At 38.2% G+C, this 22,500-nt stretch overlaps 4 protein-coding genes across 6 annotated transcripts in view; 2 read left to right on the top strand and 2 right to left on the bottom strand.

Moving 5' to 3' along the window:
* LOC138049598 (acyl-CoA dehydrogenase family member 11-like) overlaps positions 1-183 on the bottom strand; it is a 31,634-nt gene extending 31,451 nt beyond the window's left edge. Inside the window, exon 1 of the mRNA XM_068895968.1 lies at positions 51-183. Within this exon, the coding sequence (XP_068752069.1) occupies positions 51-175 (125 nt within the window). The 5' untranslated portion in view covers positions 176-183. The remainder of the gene's footprint in view (positions 1-50) is intronic.
* Positions 184-245: 62 nt separating this feature from the next.
* LOC138049603 (AP-2 complex subunit sigma) lies at positions 246-4,477 on the top strand. The gene is made up of 5 exons (XM_068895975.1): positions 246-346; positions 432-581; positions 2,050-2,163; positions 2,701-2,760; positions 4,097-4,477. Exons 1-5 carry the CDS (start codon positions 344-346, stop codon positions 4,196-4,198), a joined length of 429 nt encoding a protein of 142 aa, XP_068752076.1. The 5' UTR covers positions 246-343; the 3' UTR covers positions 4,199-4,477.
* Positions 4,478-9,761: 5,284 nt separating this feature from the next.
* LOC138049602 (rho GTPase-activating protein gacII-like) lies at positions 9,762-18,661 on the bottom strand. Of its 2 annotated transcripts, none has more exons than XM_068895974.1 (10): positions 18,436-18,661; positions 17,408-17,505; positions 16,788-16,884; positions 15,394-15,967; positions 14,307-14,471; positions 14,096-14,210; positions 13,376-13,503; positions 12,838-13,030; positions 11,424-11,496; positions 9,762-10,066 (listed from the first exon to the last, which is right to left on the bottom strand). In XM_068895974.1, the coding sequence occupies exons 1-10, from the start codon at positions 18,544-18,546 to the stop codon at positions 9,824-9,826; spliced, it is 1,797 nt and encodes a 598-aa protein (XP_068752075.1). In that variant the 5' UTR covers positions 18,547-18,661; the 3' UTR covers positions 9,762-9,823. The 2 variants fall into 2 exon arrangements, with proteins under 2 accessions (XP_068752075.1, XP_068752074.1); XM_068895973.1 differs by having other exon boundaries at positions 14,096-14,213; positions 18,436-18,659.
* Positions 18,662-18,757: 96 nt separating this feature from the next.
* Positions 18,758-22,500, top strand: part of LOC138049596 (ras guanyl-releasing protein 3-like) — a 36,956-nt gene continuing 33,213 nt past the window's right edge. The window contains exons 1-3 of one of the 2 annotated variants that reach the window (XM_068895966.1): positions 18,758-18,961; positions 19,254-19,399; positions 21,707-21,824. In XM_068895966.1, coding sequence (XP_068752067.1) covers positions 19,279-19,399; positions 21,707-21,824 — 239 coding nt within the window. In that variant the 5' untranslated portion in view covers positions 18,758-18,961; positions 19,254-19,278. Of the gene's footprint in view, positions 19,058-19,253; positions 19,400-21,706; positions 21,825-22,500 lie in introns of both variants that reach the window. The other variant, XM_068895965.1, reaches the window with a different exon arrangement.

The following is a 22,500-nucleotide window of genomic DNA, read 5'->3' as shown; positions in this document are numbered from 1 at the left end:
CTGTGCTTGCAACATGGCAATGCTAAAGGCAAAGTTGCAGACGTACAAACCTATACTGTAACACATCCAAACGACCACTGCCTATGGGAAACCCTGCCAAGTTCTTCTTCAGATACTCGTGAAGAGCACCTTCATCAAACCTGTGCTCTGCACGAACTTGTACTTTTTCGGCCATTTTTTTCGGCAACCTCGTTCCTAGAGCTAACAGTTTATTTTTGTCGGGGAAGCCTTGGGAAGCAAAAAAATGACCACAATGCTTTGCGAATTTTAGAATACTGCCGCCATCTTGGAAATTTTACAGTTCGGAGCGATCATAAAAACATTGAGAAATTTGCAAAACGTTATGGTTAGGATATTCAATCTCGCGTTTGGTTTTCTAGGGCCTGTTAACTGATAGATTTTAATAACTCTTTGTGTTTATTCTCCGACAGATACGTTTTATTTTGATTCAAAACCGGGCTGGTAAAACAAGACTAGCAAAATGGTACATGAATTTCGACGATGACGAGAAGCAGAAACTCATCGAAGAAGTCCACGCTCTTGTCACGGTCAGAGATGCCAAGCACACAAACTTTGTAGAGGTATGAAATGACGAACGTGCGGGGTTTTTTTTTAATTGTCATGTGATTTGTCAAAATCTTAGTCGCTTGTAATTTCATGCCAAGTGAGTAAGTTTAGCTCACATAAATTGCGCACGTGGTAGAGTGAGTTTGAACATAAATTAGTGTCTCATAACCAAAACGAAAGTGAATACTCAGACCAATTGCAAGTGTGACATAAGAATCAGAATTCCTGGCAATTATATATAAGTTTTCACCCAAGTGACAAGGTGGCCATGTTGGTTGGTAATACAATACAATTTCTTTTCGCATATTTACTTTTATTTATTTACCATTACAGCCTACCCTTCTTTCGTGAAGAATAATGGCTGGGGTCAACGGTGTAGCAATAAAATGAATAGAATACAGAAAAACGTAATAACGGGAAAAAAGATAACTAATTTACAGGACTGTGAGTGATTACTGAGACGGAATGTTTGAATGAGTTAAGGTCATCAGTATCAAAAATACACTGACGTAAACTGTTCCATTGAGTGATAGTTCTGGGGTAGATGGATATGCAGTGAGACGAGGTACTGGTAGAGAGGGGGCTGAAGCTATTATTGTGGGAATGCCGGGATCTACGTGTCATGGGTCGGAGGTATTATATTTGGAGGTGTTAATTGGAATTTGTCCTCTGTGGATCTTGTACAAGAGAAAAAGTCTTGCATCCGCTCTCCTTTGTTCTAGTGACCTCTAGCCAAGGTCCTGGAGCATGTTCGAGACGCTAGAGGTATTGTGATACCTCTTTAGAGTCCACCTAGCGGCATAATTTGCATAATAATAAAGTTTAGTTTTCAGTGGAGAGACAAGTCATTGTTCTTGCCATCCAACGTGGCCACCTTGAAGTCACATGTGCAAACCAGTGATTTAATGTGATTGGCGGTCAAAGTGTGGGAAAATGAGCCTGTTTATGTACCAGTGCAGGTTGGTTTTGAGTTGGCTGGTCAGGGTTTTCAGCAGTTTTGGAGAGTAGCAGACGTATTTCTGAGAGCACCAGTCGTGACATTTTTTGGCGTCGCAAGGTGTGAACTTAGCTACCTATGGGGTCTAGGGGCATACCCCCCCCCCCACCCCCCTCAGGCAGGAAATTTTTAGTGTTTCTGGAACCCAAGAATCAGTTTCCCAGGCAAAGCTGGAGTTCACTCAAATTCTCTTTAAAAGGAAAGTTAAAAAATTTATAATAAAAAATAAAACAAACCCCTCAATTATTGGCATCAAAGTACAGGACATGGAATGAGAAACGATCAGACGAAACGTCTGGTCTCCGGCCTCAAACGAAGATCCTGATTAGTGGGAAAAATGCCTCAAATTTGTTTAAGCTTTCTCCACCCACTCCCTGAATTTTTCCACCTGCTTGCACTCCTATTGAAAACCCTGCATAATATTACGGTATCTCTTTTTTACAGGTAACAATGTGAAATGTTGTCTTTGCAATATTTTGTTTCAGTTTCGCAACTTCAAGATCGTATATCGCCGTTACGCTGGACTTTACTTCTGTTTCTGTGTAGATGTTCATGACAACAACTTGTACTATTTAGAAGCCATTCATAACTTTGTGGAGGTGAGGCCAAGACTGTCCCAAAACGTTTTTACCTCAATTTGTTAGGCCTAGAATAGGTTCAATAGCTAGACTTTCTGCAAGTAACAGTTTCTTAGGGTGTAAAATAGCCAAAGGTGGGGTTGTGTTCTCATCAGATGAACCACTTTTGGTTGGTTGGGGTTTTTTTTGTATCTCACAGGATGAAAGCCTTCCTTTGTTAGTTTGGTTGATAAACTCTTTCACCCAATTCACGGCTAGGTTCAGTTGGTTGAAAAGGATGAGTAGTCTCTTTTGTACTCTTTGCTGCCAATCTAAACTTGTTGGACATGGCTTCAGCCTGTGTTGACATTTTCCGTAAGCAAAATATTGCCTTCTGTTGTAACTGGTTTTTGAAATGGTTGATCCTAGCAGAGCATGACCCAAGTTACCACTATATTGCGCTAAGAAATTATGTCTAAACGTTTAGCCCATGTTTATCTGTGGTCGCAGTATTATTTACATCAATGAAAGCTGTTTATTTCTGCTCAAGAACTTGAAAGCTTTATTTTAAACTTTCAGGTCTTAAATGAATTCTTTCACAATGTGTGTGAACTAGACTTGGTGTTCAACTTTTACAAGGTACATAACAATGATTATTTTGCTCATTGTAGTACGCTAGGACTCCATTTTAACAAAGTGCTGTGGTACTACATTGTAGAAAATTTGTCATTGACACCTCAAACATTTGGAGAGTCAGGATGGCTTAGTGGTTATCAACCGCACCTCCGCCCTCTGTGACCCAGGTTCAACTCTGGCCTCGAGGTTGTATGTGGGCTGAGTTTCAGTCAATCTCAATCTGACTCCAAGGGTTTTTCTCTGGGTACTCGGGTTTTCCTCCCTCATCAAAATCGACTCTAGATCAGTAAAATCTGGGCGGATACCCTCGTATAGGGATAACATCTGGTATCTTTCCCTTTCATTGTATTGAATGAATAAAGTTGGTATTATTAGTATTAGTATTATTATTATTATTATTATTATTATTATTATTATTATTATTATTATAACCCCCTAGGATACCCCAAGTTTGTGAGTAAAATTGTCTGGTGTTAGACTGAGTAAAATCTGTCATAAGTCTCCTTTCCAGGGGCAGGCCTTCTGATATTACGCGATGGTACGATTTCGCACAATCTGCCTCAAATCGCATCCGATCGCACAATTCATGAACTTAGAATCGCATAATTCACAAAAGAATGCACAACATTCATAAAATGAAACATAAATCAACAAGTTTCTTAGGAATTCCTACATGTACATAAATACGCCATTTTTAAGATGATTTACCTTCAGTTGCAAAAGGTTAAAAAACCTTTGTCACCTTCGATTTCGTAAACATTCAAAGTTCAAGGCGTTATTTTGCATGTCAGGGGCCTGGTACAAGTCTCATTCTTTAAGAGTCACCCGTTGGTGTAACGCAAACATGCCCTTTGTTCAGATTAGCCAATCTGAATGGCTGATATATACACATCACTAAAATGGTGACACAATTGCCTTCTCTATTCACATTGGAAGTATAGTGCAGAAGACCTCATTTTTATTTATTTATTTATCCCAACTAATGTCGATCAAGATGCATAATTACTGTTCCTTTGAGTTCAAAATGTCTTTAGGGCAGCAAAAAAGTGTTTTTCTTATCCTAAAACCTCATAAAACAAGCTTAAAATTGCTCTGAAAAAATTCACATAATTTATTTTTCGCATAATTGGCCTTTCTAATTGCATAATCTGCCCTGCAAATTTTGCATAATTTGCATTTTTTCATCGCACCCTACCAGAAGGTCTGCAGGGGTCAATGGGCTATGTAGAGGCTGATTTTTCCAACTAATTGTTCATTTACAGTATTCAAGGTTCCACTGTATCACTGTCATTCATTGTCATCCATGTTATTTTTTCACTGAAGATTTTGTCTTTTCCAGGTGTATTCTGTTGTGGATGAAATGTTCTTAGCTGGTGAAATCAGAGAAACAAGTCAGAGCAAAGTTTTAAAACAGCTGCAAATGCTGCAGCAGCTGGAATGATGCCACTAAAAAGTCAAGCATGGATACCTCATGAAACATGAAAAAATTGCAGGAGTATAAATAATAAACATCGTTCTATGTTATCTCAACTACTATGCTTGAAACAAGATCAGAGACAATTTGAGTTTCAAACATGTCCAAATTTGCAAGAAACGACATTCCACTTGTCTTTACAAAATGTCAGTCGAAGTGTCCTCTTAACTTTTTGTGCACCTTGAACATCATTTGTGTATAGGAATACAGTTGATAAAGGTTAGGATGATCAAGATTTGTAAGGAACTTTGTGTCCTATTGTTGATTTTTCTTCGTTATAATTTGGGATAAAGAAGCCTCACAGTGAAGAGGGTCTCCTAGGGTTTTTGGGGAACAAGGGAATCGAACATGGCTAATTTGAACAGGGGGACAGGGGAACAAAGACAAAATTAATATCCTAGGGAACAAGGAAACATACATGTATTTACCATTATTAGAGATCAAAAAGCTGAAAACGTGTTTGGAAGTACATGTAATTTTGGGAACAAGGGAACACAAGCAAATTTTTGAAGGAAACAAGGACCACTCTCCCCTCCCCCCTCTCCCCTGGGAGGCCTTTGGTGAATTATTTTGTTTAAATGGAAGTTTTGTATGAAAATGAGTTAGAGAACTGTAGTAAGACATTACTGGTATTCGAGATTAGACAATAAATTTAATAATGCTCTTTTGAGGAGCAAGGGTTGCACAGTCGGTTAGTGCGCGGCCTTGGTGCATAAGGTCATGAGTTGGATCCCCGGATCTCACATCCTTGTTTCGACTTCTTTCCTTTCAGTGTAGCCTAAGTAGCTTTAAATACCCTTAAAACGGAGCACTGATGGAAAGAGGGGGGTAAAATGAGCACACCGTCGGCTTCCTGGGAGAGTACTCTGTAGAGAGTAAAGGAACTTCCGACGTTAAATAACGTATACCTTTTCTTAAAAATAGCATTGTTTAAGCATGGAGGCTAGCTAACTTGAAAAGCCAATCCAACATTATAATTGTACAGGCTTCCAGAGGTACAACTGCATTCCCAGAGTCTTTGTTCACCTAATGACCAGTGGATCGAAAACAACTCAGAGTCTTTGTTCTCCTTGAGCAGCAGGTCGGAAAACAAGTCATTTTCCTGACCTGATGGTCAAGGGAAACAAAGACTCTGGGAATAAGATTGTCTCTGGTAGGCTTCCTTTCAAGTCATAAAACCAGTCATAACTTACCATTTTGGTTGAAAGCATGAAAGCATTTTAATTTGTGATACACCACTGGAGGAAATTATTATTTTACAATAAATTATAGTGTAACCTTGTGTATAATAATTTAGCTTGAAAGGGTTTTCAGCTGACCGCACACATGTAAGCCACACACAATTTTAAATCTGCTCACATCAGCTCGTGATTCAAAATGGGTCACTGGAAATAAAAAAATACCGCTGATTTTGCTTAGCTTCCTTCTAATATGTAATTCTTATATAATTATACCGGTAGATGGAATAATGAAAACTCCGAAAATTTTGCACAAACACATAAATTTGTTTGTGTTGTCCTGTAGTTTAAGAATGCAATGTGTGTGTTCTTGGCTGAATTAATATGCAGCACAGGAGTTTGGAGAACTATTTTTAGCCTCCTTAACCCTTTGACGTCCAAACCGGCCAGACGATTTTACTCGTCAATGGAGAACCCCTGGGAGTCAATGGGTTAAGGTGCCTCAGACCATTTTCAACACTTGAAAGAAACGTTCTTATTAGAAAGATTGACACTACAACACTTTATCACTTAACAGCAATGTTAACACCAATTATTTCTGAAAAAGATTCGGTCATTTTTTGACATAAAAAAGTTACCATGGCAACAGGAAAGGCCCGCAAAAACACCCCATATTTATTTGGGTTTAGCTGCTCTTATCTCAAAAACAAACGAGGTGACCCCCATTTTTAATCTCTGAAATGTAATCAGCATGCCAGAATCAAATTTTCTGCAAAGTTTAAAAAGATTCTGTGGAGCAGATTTAGAGCCACCTGAAATAAATTGAAAATTTAAGGTAGCTCTGAATCTGCTCCACAGAATTTTTAGAACTTTGCAGAGAGTTTTATCCTAGCCTGCTGACCACTTTTGTGCAATTAAAAATTATTAGAGTCACCTAGTTAATTTGTCGGATATGAGCAACTAAAGCCAAAAGATAGGGTGTTTTTGCAAGGCTTTCTAGTTGCCATGGTGACTTGGTACATCACAAAAATGACTGGATCTCATTAAGAGGTAATTGATGTTTCACATGGTACATGTACCATAACATTGCTGTTACGTGATAAAGTGTTGTGGTATTAATCCATCTAATAACAAGTTCTCTTGAAAGTGTTGAAACCAGTTGGAGCCACCTTAACTGACTGTAGAGCAATACCATCACAAGTTTCCTGACCAATCAAATCAAGGACAGGTGTGTACATAGCCTGTGTATATCCACCTATGCGAAATACAAGAGACGAGAACAACTTCGTACATGCTAAAGGACTTTCCAGAAAGAAACCTCTGCTAGTGTGGTACATGTAGCAGCTTGGCCGCGAAGTATTTCCTGAAGAAACACTGCCTTTACAAGACTTCTCTGAAACAAACTTGAAATGAATTTTTTATCTCTTATCCATTTACTGTACAAAATATTTGATACTAGTCACATGTATATCAATGTTTGAAGGGGTGTTTACTGTATATGAAAGGGGGATGCTAATTTTTTGGTGTTTCTATCACTTACGGAATTTAAATTATGGCCAAGAAAAATGAAATGAATTATGCATAACTTCACTAACCATGAACTGTTGTACAGCTGCTGTAGGTATAATGTCAAAACTGAAGGTAGAAGGCTGATAACAGAAATTAATAAAGAACCCATTTTTGGCCTCCCATTAGGTATGTCATGCAGAAATAAGTGAAAAGAGGGATAAGCCAATTTTGATGTGCGCCATGAAGAGGATATTTCCACTCTGTTTCTTCAACTAAAGCAAACTCTGCTCCTTAGAGCGGTTTTCAATTGAGTATCGAAAGTAATTAACGAATTGCTTTGGTTTTGCATTACTTCAGTCAGTGATTGGTTCAAAGTTCTCGCGCCACTTTTTCAACCAATCAGAAGTGAAACCAAAACCAACCGTGGCTCGCGTGTGCCCATTTTCCTGCGCTTTGTGTTGGCTACGTGTAATTACTTCGAGTTTTGATTAGTCCTTTTTGATTGGCCAAAAAAATTACTTTGGTTTTGGTTTTACAACACTCGATTGAAACCCCCTTTAAGTAAACACAGAAACCCATAAGGGTTGAAACGTGTAACGGCCCCTTGTGTGCTGGGAAACAAGCTTCTGAATATTCAATTTGCTAAGTACTATATTTGGAACAAAAAGAGCGAGGGGTTTCCAAATATGGTACTTATCACTGAAACATTCAACCAATCAGTTGGCACTGAATATTCGGAAACCGTGAACGCGCGTTACACGTTTCAACCCTTATGGGTTTCTGGTAAACATTAATAATTAATAGCTGTGATAACTACGTTATGCAAACACTTCATGGGACACTACATATAAGTTTGTAAAAAATGAGCATGCACCGAATTACCAAAGGGTGTAATTAAGTGCAGGTTATGGTTTCAAATACCATAATTGAAACAACCCAAACCTTATCTTAAGCATAGTGTTAAGGACGGTGACTACTATTGTTATTGCGCATACGTCCTGCGCATCTCGAGATACTCGGGTTTCCTATTGGTGATGCTTACCAATACAAGGATATTTTTGCGCGGTTTAAAACTATGTAGAGAAAGTCGATCTTAGTATTTACTCTTGGTATCCAAAAAGAAAATTGGGGGTAACCATGTATTTTTGAGAGATAATATATTTATTAAGTTTCAATTTGAGAAAGAACATCATACATTACTTTGTAATAAGCTTTTTACAAATATTATTCATCAATTATCTTGGAAAAATGCGCGGTTACCCCCAATTTTCTTTTTGGATTTCAATAACACTTGTTAAGATCAACATTTGCTGCATAATCATAAACCGGGGCAAACATACCTTTGAATTAGTAGGCACCGTCCTTAAGACCTAATGGTGTTAAGAAATACGAATGGAAGTTTTAATGAACTCACACTATCATCTGTTAAGTTGTTTACTGTGTTTCTTTTGAGATTAGGACATCACATGCATGTGGCAAGTGGATCGCGTGTTTTAGGAACTTCTTTTTTATTACCATTTTTCAGATGACGGACGCGTGTTTGTGCTGTTGTAAACATTTATCAATAAAACGATTTTACATTCGAATTGGAGTTCAAAACTTTAACAAGACTTATACCCCATTCACACCAACAAGACATGTTTAATTAATTAAACTTGGTTTAACAAAATAAAAATAAGTCACAAAAAAATGTAGGACTGGCTTTTCCATGAGATTCAGGTTTGTTTCAACACATGCTTTGACCTGTGCTAAATTTGTAGTCGACAAAAGTCAGTAAACATGATTTAAAAAGAAAACACTTTGAAACTGTGTTTACCTAAAAACATGTTTAAAACATGTTTAAGGTTTGGTGTGAATGGGGCATTAGTGTTAGCAATTTACAAATCTGTAGTCACGGTTTGAGTTGTTTCAGCTATGGTAAACAACCTGCAACGTTCCGTTTTCACCCTCCATCCAATTACCTGCGTCCTAATGCCTTACTGCGCCTTTCAATAACATGCGGACTCTAAGATTCAAAGCTCAATCGACAAATGCGTTTTTCACTACCGTCAATCAAATGTTCGGCAGCTCCTCCCAGCTTCCGACAATATTGTCTAAACTGTGTTCAACTATTTCATTTGATTACTGTACGCTCAACAATAGCTTGGAGGAGCCACCGAACATTTGATTGACGGTAGCGAAAAACGCATTTGTCAGTTGACCTTTGAATTTAAGAGTCCGCATGCTATTGAAAGGCGCAGTGATTTTTTTGCTTAACTCATGTCAAGAAATGCAGCTAATATTATTAGAAGCACACCAAATTTTGATCCTTGTCAAAGTGTCCCACTGAGTGTTAACAACAAGAATTGCTTATTTAATAATGAAAAAAAAATGGCATAAGGGTTTGGGTTATTTACTTGTCAAAGTCCATGTATTCTCACATAAAGTCAAGTTACTGCAACACTTGAATGTTCAGCATTATTATTTTTTTTATTGACTGTATTTCTTGACCTACCTGATGTTGAAATTGAGAAGAAAGGTAAAGAGAATACTCGGTTTTCACATGACGTCACGACCGCCATGTTGGTGCCCTAAACAAAGAAAAGGCGGCCATGTTGGTGCCCCGACCAAATCCTCCGGGAATTTAACTCTATTATTATGCAAACGCTTCCTTTTGTTTTCGTGCATCTACATGTAGTCATAGTTGCATTTCTAGACATATGAGACAAATGACATTTAATTGTTTTCAAAAGTATGTTGCCGTTTATTGCTGAAGATTTGCCCATCTCAACTTTTCAACAAATAAAATATTGCGGATTTAAGTACAAAAAAGAAAGCCAATAACAACATTAATGCACGAGAGCTTTTCATTTAAGAAGTTTAATTTAATTTAGAAGTTCCCTTAACTAAAGTCACTCTTAATCCATCAAATCTTCTGAGACAAGACCTTTCGGAGCTCAGGTTTAACTGCAGTTGGCATGGGAGGAGTTGCTTGGTGGTATTTACAAGGTAAAGCTGATCCGGTATACCGCACACGGGCCTCTGCAGTGTCAACAGGTTCCAAAGTGGCTGCAACAAAGATGTGGCTTGTTTCAAATGCATCATTTGTCACCACTACAGATGGACTGTGAGGTCGATCATTGCAATTTGTAGATTCCTTGGCAGCTGCCTGAGTGTTTAGATAATAAGGATGAGAAAAAATTGTACACTTTGTTTGACAGTTACTTTGAAAAGTGGAGGTTGCGTGCCTGAAATATCCAGAAGACTCCACAATGTGCCAAGTTTGATACATGTATATCAACATTCAGGCATGGCTACATGAGGCTTTATAATGGTAAAATTTCATGGCTCAGTTCTGTTTTCTTTGTCTCACAAGTCTCGAAGGAGATTCTAGTAAACAAAATAATATTCAAATTTAACCGTAAAGCCTTGTAGCCATGTGTGAATGTTGATATATCGAATGTGGCCTATGAGAAGCCTGAACCCTACAATGAGCCCCTACAGAAGGAGTGAGAGTAGGTACAAAAGTCTGACCGCTCACCTCGGATTGAGCGAAAAACTGTTTTGTAAGCCGAAACTATTCCACATTTCCGCTGATTTCACCAAGGTTAGCTTAACCCTTTGGCGTCCAAACCGGCCTGTCTAACACCAGACGATTTTACTCGTCAATGGGGAACCCCTGGGAATCAATGGGGTTTAATCACTCACTGAAAAACTATGGCTCCATTAACCCTTTCATGTCCAAACCGGCCTAAACCGGCCAGACGTAGTATTTTACTCTGTCTAACGCCAGACGATTTCACTCGTCAATGGGGAACCCCTGGGAGTCAATGGGTTAATCACTCACTGAAAAACTACAGTATGTCCCCATTAAAGATTAAGGGGCTTGAGGCTTTATTAATTTTTTTTTTTACGTTGATCCAAGGTAAGCGATCCAAGTTGATCCAGTCCAACTTTTGTACCAGCCTATAAAGGTTGAGTAGCTGGCACCTGTCACATCGTAAAAATCAGTCAAAATCCAAATTACAGTATGGACAAATGCTGCATGAACAACACAATTCAATACACCTCACACATCGGCTTCCAAAGCACATTCATGAGATCTTGTTGCAGGCACATTAGATGGATTAGTTGGATTGTTCATCAATTCACACCTGTACAGGCCTTTTGTACCCTAAGATGAGCTTAGTGTCAAATTTGTTTGGTTTGTTATAAAAATCTTTACCATTTTAAAATACTTTTAGTACGATGGCCATCTTACTAAAGTTTGAGTGCATCACCAGTTCTCTCACAGGTCATTGTTTTACCAACACAGAGAATATCCTAAACACTCATAAAAGCTAACCTTCGGCCTAAAAGCTTTTGCTTAGGCCTTATTAGGCCAAAGGTTAGTTCTGTATTGGCAAAACAATGACCTTTGACCTGTGAGAGAACTGGTGATGCACTCAAAATTAAAACTGGACTGTGACCCTCCTGGGCCATTGTATTTTAGCCTTGTGAATAGTGTAAATAATTTTAGAACTTACAGTATTCTTAGAACTGTCCTGATGTTTGTTTCGTGGAGAGTTGGAAAAGCAACTTGTAGCACCAGATGAGTGCCTGAAAGTAAAGTAAACTATTGTAATTAATGCTATACATAAATAGCAGGATCCAAACAATTTCAGCTTTTAAAATGCCATGTCTTTCATTGACTTTCTCAATGACTCTTCTGCACCTCAAAGGCCACTCATCTGACTATAAAATAGCAATAAAAGAGAACCTCTTCGAAAATGCCTTGGAAAGGGGATGTAATTTGTTTCAATTTTTTTTAAATAACGACTTGAGTCTTCAATATACCAGTACCATCGTTTTCATCTAAGCGTGGACATGTGACTGGAAACATGCTCTAAGTGGCTGCAAACTTGACAAGTTTTGGCTGCAAACGTGACAAGATTTGTCTTCAGTGATTCGAAGTTTGAGACATGTTCATGCAACTTTTCCTAGATTTGGCGGCAAGACTGGACATCGAAGACTTTTTCTAAGAAATTGACCCAAGTCTGATAAAGAATGCTTCAAATACTTTCGAACTATCACACGCGAAAGTCTCAACTGTTTGCTATAAAACGGCTGCCATACTCAAACTTCAAAGAACATGTTTTCCCGTCATATGTCCACGCTTAGATGAAAACGACGGTAATTAGTTTTCATTACTGTTTTACAACTTCAAAAAAGAGCAACCTCATTCTCAGGGCTTTTCCATGACTTGGAGGCAGGGCAGGAGAAAAACCCTGGCAATGAGGTTGAAAAACCGAAGGTCTGCAAGGTTTTGCACCTGGACATTTGAAAGCAGGAGGAGATGATGAACCAAACAGGCAAAATCACATTAAAATCCAGTCAGTTTGTTTGGTGTCCAGCTCTTAAAGGGGCAGTGAATTTGACTATAAATTTACTAAATCAATTTTCAGTGACTTCTTCATTCTTAAATTGCTTCTGAATCACCACTGACAGTGAGATAAAAATTGATTAATTAATAACCCTTTGACCTCCAAACCGGCCTAAACCGACCAGACTTAGTATTTTACTCTGTCTAACGCCAGACGATTTTACTCGTCAACGGGGAACCCCTGGGAGTCAATGGGTTAAATTGTAAAAGAAAAATGAGCCACACTAATTTACTATGGAGTTCATCTGAGATGCAAGGGGAGAACTTGAAAACGTTGGCCCAACGTTTTCAAGTTGGCATTCATTTTAACTTGGCTTCACATCATGATGTAATCAAAAACACTTTAAAGTGGTTTCTGCGAGCTAAAATAGCCGTTTAAAAGAAAATTTAGCCGTTAATTTTCGTTTGCCATGGGTAAACAGGTCTTCTTTGCTTCCAGATTTTTATTAACAATCCGTGACAGTCTGCCCCTTTGATAAATCTCCTTCCATTGGATTCCACTCAACTGCGGTAATTACCTTCGTCTTATCCTTCTTCTTGGAGTTCCATTCTTGCTGTTGCCAGGTGACTGAACCAACAAATCATTGCTGGATGATGACATGGCTGGAGATGAGCATTTGCCATTTGGCGATGGCACATAAGACATGGTATCCACAACCTTAACATGCTCTGTTTCGTTTGACAAAAGGATCCTACTGTGTCCTGGCTTAACTGAAAAAACAGCAGACCATCAATTAATTCTTTATTATTAATAAATTATTAATATAATTTGTACACCTCTCAATAATTCCAACCTGTTAATGCAATTTCCACATTATTTAAGGTCAAGCTGAACATCACACATTATAAATAAACTTGGATCAATTTGGATCAATGCAAAAAATAGGATAAGGCCTCTAGAAATCACCCCGGCCCTAATCTTTAAGCTAACCTTGGTGAAATTGCACAAACGTCAAATAGTTTTGGCTTACAAAACCATTTTTCGCTCGATCCGAGGTGAGCGATCCAAGTTGGTCCGGTCTGCCTTTTGTACCTGCCCGTTAACAAGAAGCTTACCCATTTGATGCAGTGGTTTTGAAGGCATCAGTGGTTTTATAGGTGTTGTGAACATCTGAGTGGAAGCTGACACAAGACGTGGATGACTAATTCCCTGATCATTGGTCACATCAGTCAGCAGTGCTCGCCTTCAAAAGTACAGCAAATTTTTGCTTAAAATGAGGATTTTTGAAGAGAATACTTAAGGAGCTACAGTATGTCACATGATTTTAGGGGAAATCTTTATTTAATTTAATCACGAGTTTAAAACTCTAAAATGGTAATGTGGAATTCCTTTACTGATAAAATTATCGTTACATTACAAGCAAGATGATTCTGAACAAAAACTACCTTTATCCAGGCGATTTGCCATAAACTTGAAAAATGTCAGGCCAACTTTTGACTTTTGTTTTCAAGATTACGCAAATGCAATCTGTTTTAATCTTGTCCATTTGTGTCCAGCCACACTTCTCTTTCCTTTTTATGTATTTCTTTTATTTCTTTTATATTTTTTTACATCATTTTGTGTGACATAGCTATGGCTCCTTTAAAGTCTTTGACAGATCTTTTGGCAACCGTCTTATCGTTTTTTTTTCTCATATATAATTTTATTGCAAGGAGAATCCAATAGATAATTTAACTGTACCATATTTAACCATAAGTGTCCTAAGCTTATATATAAAGTTTTATGTATTACTGTTATGATGCAGGGGTGTAATGATTACGTTCCAGTGTACCAACCTTTTACTTGAAGGAGACAGTGTTGAGACATTAGGATCATTTGGTCGACGCTTGTTGTAAAGCCTTAGGCTCATCCTTTGACTGTTGCGGAGCACAAAATTCTCCAGCTCGCAGTCTTCTGCAAATATTCACGCTAGTTAATTAAATCTAAGTTAGGCATTGAAAATTACACGTACATCTGAAATCTACAGGATCTACAATATACTTGTACCTTTCTTGTCCAAAACAGCATCATCAAGACAATACTTTTCCTTGTTTCGCATTAGTTCAGCTTTGACACTTTTGGAACGTCTGTGGGCAGGGTTACCATTGAAAGGAGCATGAGGCGCTCGAGATGATGAAGTTTTGAACCTTTGGCCTAGACCAGTCACAAACCCTGTGGAAAGTGCAAGCCAAATTTAAGGCACTATAAATTAAGTGGTAGGTTCAAGATCCAAGTTGGTTTGTTTTGTTTTACCAAACTGTCAGTATTGAAATAAAAATTCAAAGGTTTCTGCGTGCTTTATGATCTACTATGAAGTGGGGTCAGTGCTCGAAGTGTTGAAAATGGTCTGTACCAGGGTGTTGTCCTAGCTTTAAGTAAAAGATGAACAACAAAGAAGCCTGTTATGAGTTTCAGTTTTTACAGTCAGGACAATAATGTAATTTTAATTTACCGGTAAGTAACAAATGAGATGTGTACATTAATGTCTGATGTGTCAAATAAATGGCAGACTGTGCCCTGGTACAGTCCGTCAAAACCTTCTAAATGCATTTGGTTATGGCCAACATCTTCACTCAATCAGGTAAAAGAGAAAACAGAAATTGATTTTATCAAACAAGTTGATAAAGGTTGAATAACCACCGTGAAAGATTTGGAAAGCTTTCCAAATCTTTCACGGTGCTTATTAGACCTTTATCAACTCCTTTCAATTAATAAAATCAATTTGTGTTTCAATCTCCCACCGATGCAGTACCACAGTTTCTTTAGAAACTAAAATTTTGTTAAAAGAAAAAACAGTTGCGTTTGAGAGACAGTTATTAATGGCCAATAAGTATTATTAGCGACCTTCAGATTGAGGTACAGGGATGACTATGAGTAGCAGTTTCAGTTGTACAAAAAACTTGTATTCTGAGTTGTTCTCATACACCAATCTGAAGGTCGCTATGGCTGGCTAACAATCGCAGAACTGTAGGTAACTAGTTCCTGGCCAACAGTCTGCAAAAGGAATAATATTAAATCTACATGTAATTGTTTCATTTACTACTGAAATCCTGGCAAGAATGAAGGAAGATTATTAATTAAGTTCTAAACATACCAGAAAGTGAGCCAGTTCTAGACCTTGGTCGCGACTGTCTCTTGTTGCCCCTTTTTATGTAGTCAACATCCAATTCATCGCCAGATGATTGAGTCAAGGAATCAACAATATCATCATCAATCATTTTTGCTCGTTCATAGATGTCCTCGCTAACCAAGCCAATTTTTTCAGCATTTCTCAAAAGTGTATCTATAACAGCAGTCTGTTCCTTCAATTGCTTCTCAGATGCAGCACTGTTTCCTTCCCTTTTTGTGCTGTGAATCAGATTGGGAGTTAAGACAATAGCTAGATTATTGGTTCCCATTTTGCTTTGCTGTGAGCATGAAGCAACTTTGGCCAGGAACTTCATCATGAACTGTAGAGTGGTGAGATGTGCAATGGGAAGCAGAAGACAAAGAAGTAGAACAGCCTCAATTTGATCACCCTCATCTTCTAAACGCTGGGTTTTAATGAAGCAGTCATGGAGGTGGTTGGTTAACAATGGCTCAGGTAACTGCCTAAAGAACTGCTTTACCAAGCTTGCAACATCATGAGGCTGCACATTTTGGAGTTCTTCTCCAAGATCAGCTTTTTGCTGAAAAAAGAATTGCAGTTATATTCATTGATACTAGATGCAGGAAAAGCAGTTTTAAGTTAACAATTTGAAAGTTACCTTAAAAGGATCCCCCGGTTGTACACAAATTTAGGGGCTTTTTGTAAGCCAAAAATTCATTACAGTTATACACTGTAAGTGGAACAACTGCGCTGAGTGTGGGAGAATTTTTTTCCGAGGTCTGCGACTGACAGGCAACAGTTTTTAAAACACTTCGCCAATTTACTGGAGGGTAGGTGCCGCAGATTAAAGGTAGCAAGAAAGGGGGGGGCACTCTCCTCAGCAGCAAGGAGGTCACCATGGCAACCGAGCCACAGTCCTCCATTTCCATCCTTTCCATCCTTGGCCGCAAACAACAAAGAATAGCTTCAGTGCACTACAGTGGTCATTGATAACAAAACTACAGCATTATTTTTTTGGTCTTCATCGATGGAAAGACGTCTTTTAGGCCCATTTCAATCAACAAACTTTTCATGTGCTGAATCTAATGCAAATGAGCGAAAACAATAGATTTTTCTCATTTGTATTATTGCATCTAAGATTCGGCACATGCAAAGTTCGACGTTTGAAACGGGCTTTAGTGTTTTGAAGTTTGACTACAATAGCTTGACACTGCCCCTTTAAAGAAGCCTAAAAAAACAGGCTTAGACAGGACTGGAACTGGCCATGACTGTGTAAGTGTGTTGCACACCACACTGCTCTTAATTACTGAACTGCTCAGCCACCTGGGCGCTAAAGGGATCGAGCCATTTGACAGGCTTCTTCACATGCATTTAATCAGGAACCTTATGTCTCATGTTACCTTGAGCAGCTTCTGACGTTGAATTGATCCAGACTTTCTAAAGAGACCTTCTGTTGATAAATGTTGCTGTAGAAAGTTTGCAGAATCCACCAAGAATCTAAGTAAAAGAAATAATTTGCAAATAAATGTTTCTCTTTGACAACTTATAATATCAGAAATTTGGTTTATCAATGGAGTTGATAATGTAAATTGGCCACCGTACAGAGATTCTAAAAGCTGACGTTTCGAGCATTAGCCTTTCATCAGAGTGAATCCAACGAAGGGCTAACGCTCGAAACGTCAGCTTTTCTAAAGAATCTCTGTACGGTGGCCAATTTACATTATCAAATCCGTTGATAAACCAAATTTTTGTATACTACTTCCCCACCGACGCAGCACAACAGTTTCTTTAGAAACTATCACCTTCATTCATAATTTTATAATATCAGAGTCCCTTATATAGAGGAATACAAGAAACTGCAGAGTTTTATCTGATCCATTGGGTAACTCAATCAAAGCCCTTATTTTATTTATGCTAGGATATACATGTAAAATCATCCATGGATGTTTGAACAAGACTTAGAACTGCATGCGGTTTTTTATTTTTGCTGACTTTTCATAATATATTTATTTCTACTTACTTAGGGACAGTGCAGTAAAAATCTTCTCCTACATTGACAGATGGCACCTTATCCAGACACACCCCAAATACTCCACTTTTGTTGCTGTCAACAGATAGCTGTTACAGAAACATATGTTTATTAGTCAGAAGTAAATTCACTCGGTAAAGGTCTAGCTTGCAAAATATTTCAAGCCTGCACACAACAAATAAATATCAACTGATTACCAGAACCAAACAAACTGAACTTTTTTAAAATGATTGTTGAAAATAACTAAGCATGCACTGCCTACTGGTTAGTCAGAAGACAGAACATCCATCATTATCAAGATTATCGTCATTATCATAAAGACCCATAATCACAAATGAAACAGTAAACAAGACTCAAAACAATAACTTAGACTCAAAAGCAACAGAAGTTGCCACAATACAGAACAACAGCAAACTTACAAGAGCTGTTATACTGCCGTTATAAATAACTGAAAAGATTAATCACTGACACATATTTTTGTCAATAGTACATGAACACTTTACCATCGAATCTTAACCACTCGCAAGACATTTCATTGGGGAAAAAACAAAATATAGCAGTTTTAATCCAGTCCTGAGAAAGAACTATAATTTCAATTATTTATATTTAAAGAACGCAGACGATAACTTTCCTTACAAAGTGTAGAACATCCTTACAAAGTGTAGGACCTCAGAAAGATATTTTAGTCTCTCCATTTTTGATCGATCGATCGTTTGAATCATTAAGTAGAGTAATATAAACGACAAGAACTGTCTTCAATTTTTACAATTTAATAGCTTGTCCTAATTCTAGTGTTGCAATTTTTTTGTACACTTCGAACTTTTTTACCCTATCCCAAACAGCACGCTTGCTTTGACATTCACGACCATCAAAAAGCTATTTTTCAAGAAAGGATATAAAACAGTGACAATCAAACGTATTGATGAAGAAAAAAGGAACGAATTCGGAGAATACACAATGCAAAAAAACCGATCAGCGCCATAATTGAGAAAAGACATTTAGATTTAAGCGCAACTTACTTGGGTTTTGCTGCCTTTCTGCTTGGGAACTTTAATTCCCAGAGTCTTGAGATAACGCCTCACAACAAATCGAACATTGTCTTTAAAATCGATGGCAGATAAATCCTTCATTCTTAAATCTGATTTCCAAAACTATTACTTTCTTTGTCAAACATCGATATGAAAATTCGAAAACTGTGACCAACCGCTCTGGAAATTTGATTGGTTCAGCTTGTGATAAGCGAGTTTGAAACGATAATCAACGAACCATAGAGGAAGAGTTCCGAAGATAGCCGAATATTACCGAATATAGATAAACCAAACGTGACCGGATGAAGTGAAATTTGTATTTAGCGAAGCAGGTTGCTCCGGGTTTCCTGTCAGACGATATGTGTAATCTTCTTTGGTGACGACTTTAGAGTGCTTGAGTGGGAAATTTCCTTCATCGCTTATGATGGGGGTGAATTCTTTGGAAGATTTTAATTTTTTGTGCATTATCTCCGGCAAAAATTGATGCTGAATTTTAAGCGTTCACTTACCGCTGGAGGTGAGCTTACAAAAATATGTTTATGCTATACAAAACGCCGACTAAAAGGTTCGATAAACGGTTTCAAATTTCTGACAGAGGTAGTGCTGACTCTCAGTAAGTTTATTTGATTGTCGCTTTGTCTTGTCTTTGTCTGGCAAAGTCACCGGTCGAAGTTAACCATTCTTAATGTGTCCTTTCAGACATGAGCTGAGCTTAAATTCATTTGAGCGTGGTAAAGATTTTAAGAGTAACTATAGTACCTACTGTTTGCTGTTAAAGATTTGTGAAATGTTTATCGTCGTTATCAAAGGTCAGAAGACGACGTGAAGCCGACAATGAATGAACAACAAGATGAAGTCGAAGTTGATGGCGGTGATGTTTCTGAAGAAGAGCAGACTAGATATCCGCGCGCTGCTTCAGTCGACAAACTTGTCGATTTCTGTGCCGAAGAATTTGGTAATCTTTTCATCTCTTGTGTTTTAGTGCGACCAGTAATTGTTTTTATTTGCGACATTTTTTGTTTTCTTTGCACATCCGAATGTAACATTAAAAATGTTTTGATGGCTTATCCATTGTTGTGGTTGACATCAGCCGACACCTCGTTCCAATACTGGGCTCCATAGGCACAATATTGGAATACGTATGCCAATATTGTGAAAAACTCAGTATTAGCATACTTCAGCTATTAATCGCAAACACGAAAGAAAGAGAGTGATATTGCTACAGTAATTTTCAAGCATTAGTAGATGCATGAGCAGCTCAGAAGTAAGTTCTCAATGTTTAATGTGGTAGTTCCTGTGAAAACATTTTTGAAGTTTTGAAGTACACCTAAAAGGATGACCAGAAAGGAAATTAAATTTCGTTTATGTTACTCAGTATGAACAAGAAACTATTTCAAAAAGAAAGAGTGTTTTGTTTCTAGAATGGCTAAGGGCAGGAGAAAAGATAAAATACAGTATCTTTATCATATTGATTGAGCTTCGTCTATAGACTAAAGATAGAAATGTGGACGCCAAGTCTCTGAACGGTGAGAAGACTGATACAGAGTGTCAAGGAATCTCAACCATTAAAGAGGCTCTGCCAGGGTAAATTCCGACAAGCGGCATGGCCTAAAACGTAGAAAGTAGCGATAGCACTCAAAGTAAAATTGTGACAAATGACATCCTTTTTGTTGAATTTCCGACAGCAAGGGTCACAGCAATGTGAAACATTCACAAAGCAATCTTTCTAACTCCCACTCTCCATCTCTCTTGATTCATGGCGAACCCCTTTAAACGCTCTTGCTGTTTACTGAGACAAATTCAGACTAGTGACATGGACCTCCACCCACCCCCCCCCCCCCCCCCCCAGGCAGGGCCTCTTTAAAGAGAAGGACCGATTCTTGTCTACAAATACCTATTTTACCTTCAAATATCACTGCATAACTTTTCAAATTTAGTTTTCTGTGAATCTTCTATTACATGTGTTACATATGAACCTTGGCAGTTCTAGCTTAACAATATAACACCAGTTAATCCAGTTTATTACTACATGCGAAGATTGTTTACATTATTCATTAACATTGAAGAGAGAGAACTTTGAATTTTTCAGCAATATATGGTTTTAATTTAACCCAAAACCATTCATATACTCAAAACCTCCTATCTATAATCCATTTCCTTCGCTTTTGTGCTTGTCAATATTGACTTGCTGTACTTCAGGTTTACATGTTCACAAGTTTGTTTTTGCATCTCATAGATGTTCAGATTTTCAATTACAAACTCTGTTTTGATTGACCACTCTACCTCATTGTGTAAATAGTTCACCCCTAAGTCAAAATAGATACGTTTCGTTTCTGAGGAAACGAAACAAAAATTAAGGATGGTGCAAACGCTCACAACAACACACAACATTGTTGGGCCCAACAATGTTGTCTCTTGTTGCGCGATGTTAGCAGATGTGTGCAAACGCTCGCAACAAGTCACAACATGTTGGGTCTTTAGATGAGAATACAAAGGACTCTGGGATGTTTTCCATCTCCGATGCCATGTTGATTTCTTGTTAGCATGTATTTGTGTGGATACGTGGCATATAGTGCGTGTGCGCCGGAGCAACATTGTTGGATGTGCTGTGCAAACGAAAGCAACATTGTTTTGTTGGACCACGATTCGATGACCGCAAAACAATAGAAATGTTGGCACTTGTTGGCTCTGAAGGTTGACCAGTTTCAAACTTCATCCAACAGCTTCCAACAATTCACAACAACACACAACATGGTGTGTGAACGCTTGCAACATGTTGGGCCCAACAATGTTGCATCTTGTTGGCCAACAATGTTGCGAGCATTTGCTCGGGCCTTAAGTCTCTGGCAGCGAAGAAACTGTGTGCCCTCTAATGTTGAATTTGGACTTATTCTTGAGCCAAAATGAAAATAGGGTTAGGTTAATACCGGGTACCATGATACAGTGGAACCCCGTTACAACAAAGACCGCGTTATAACGAACAACGGGGTCTTCGCCATAACAAAGACCCCTCTAGGAAGAACTTTTTTTTCACTACCATGGCACTTCGTTATAGCAGGGTTCCACTGTAGAACTATCACTCTGTGAAATTTCACCTTTTGGAGCCAAGAAAGTATTACTTAACATTACTTTAGTCAGGAAACACCTATTTCGCATCTACTTTCGACACACTAATAAAAATTACATATGCGTGTTTTGAAAGTTGATACGAAATAGGTTTTTCCTGATTATTATATAACTATTGACATCATTCTTTTCACAGCATGTGGAATTGGGCAAAACTCAAGTACGTCAATGGAACCGTTTCTTTCAAATTGTGTGTTTATGGTGCACAAATGGTTCCTTTCCTCGGAAGAGCTGTTGAAGAAGCTTAAGCAACGGTATCTTTGTCAGTAACAATATTATTATGACTTTTTTGTGGTTGCCCCTTCAGGAGGTCGCAATACCATCTCAACAATGCCTGTGTGGTTACCATATGGGAATATCATGTAGCTAAATTATTTTATATTTAAGGGAAGTTTATCTCAAGCCAATAATATGTGCCTCCAATGTGGGTCAATTATTGACCCGCATTGGAGGTACAAAGGGCACCCAGTCTCTAGCCTGCAGGGATGGGTAGCTTATTGCATCTGTCTTGTGCTTCACGTAGATCTTGCCATTGGGGACGAAAAGTCTTATTGTCAAGCCTTCGAAAGTGCTACCAAATAGACCTAATCGGATAGCTCATTGTTGTACCCAATTCAAACCCTTTGGGAATAAAATGTTTTGTTCCAGGGATTTGCACATTTGAATATGGATGCTACTTTATCATACGCAATAGGCCATTCCGGAATTGCGCAGGGAACTGGGGCGAATTTCAAATTTCAACCAATCGATAAATTGACACCATCACATGAAAGATAACATTAAGATTGGCCTCCCATCGAAGTTTGATGCTTTTAGGTCGAACAGAGACAGTTACATGTAGCGATTGTTTTAGAGGCATTTCCTATTGTCAAGGTTCCCATGGATACCCTCTGGTTGTTCCTGGATAATATGAGAGACCCTCCCCACCAA

The sequence above is a fragment of the Montipora capricornis genome, chromosome 5 (genome assembly GCF_036669925.1).
Source record: "Montipora capricornis isolate CH-2021 chromosome 5, ASM3666992v2, whole genome shotgun sequence".
NCBI lineage: Eukaryota > Metazoa > Cnidaria > Anthozoa > Scleractinia > Acroporidae > Montipora > Montipora capricornis.
Note: the sequence above shows the minus strand (reverse complement) of the source record. Positions and strands in the feature narration are given on the sequence as shown.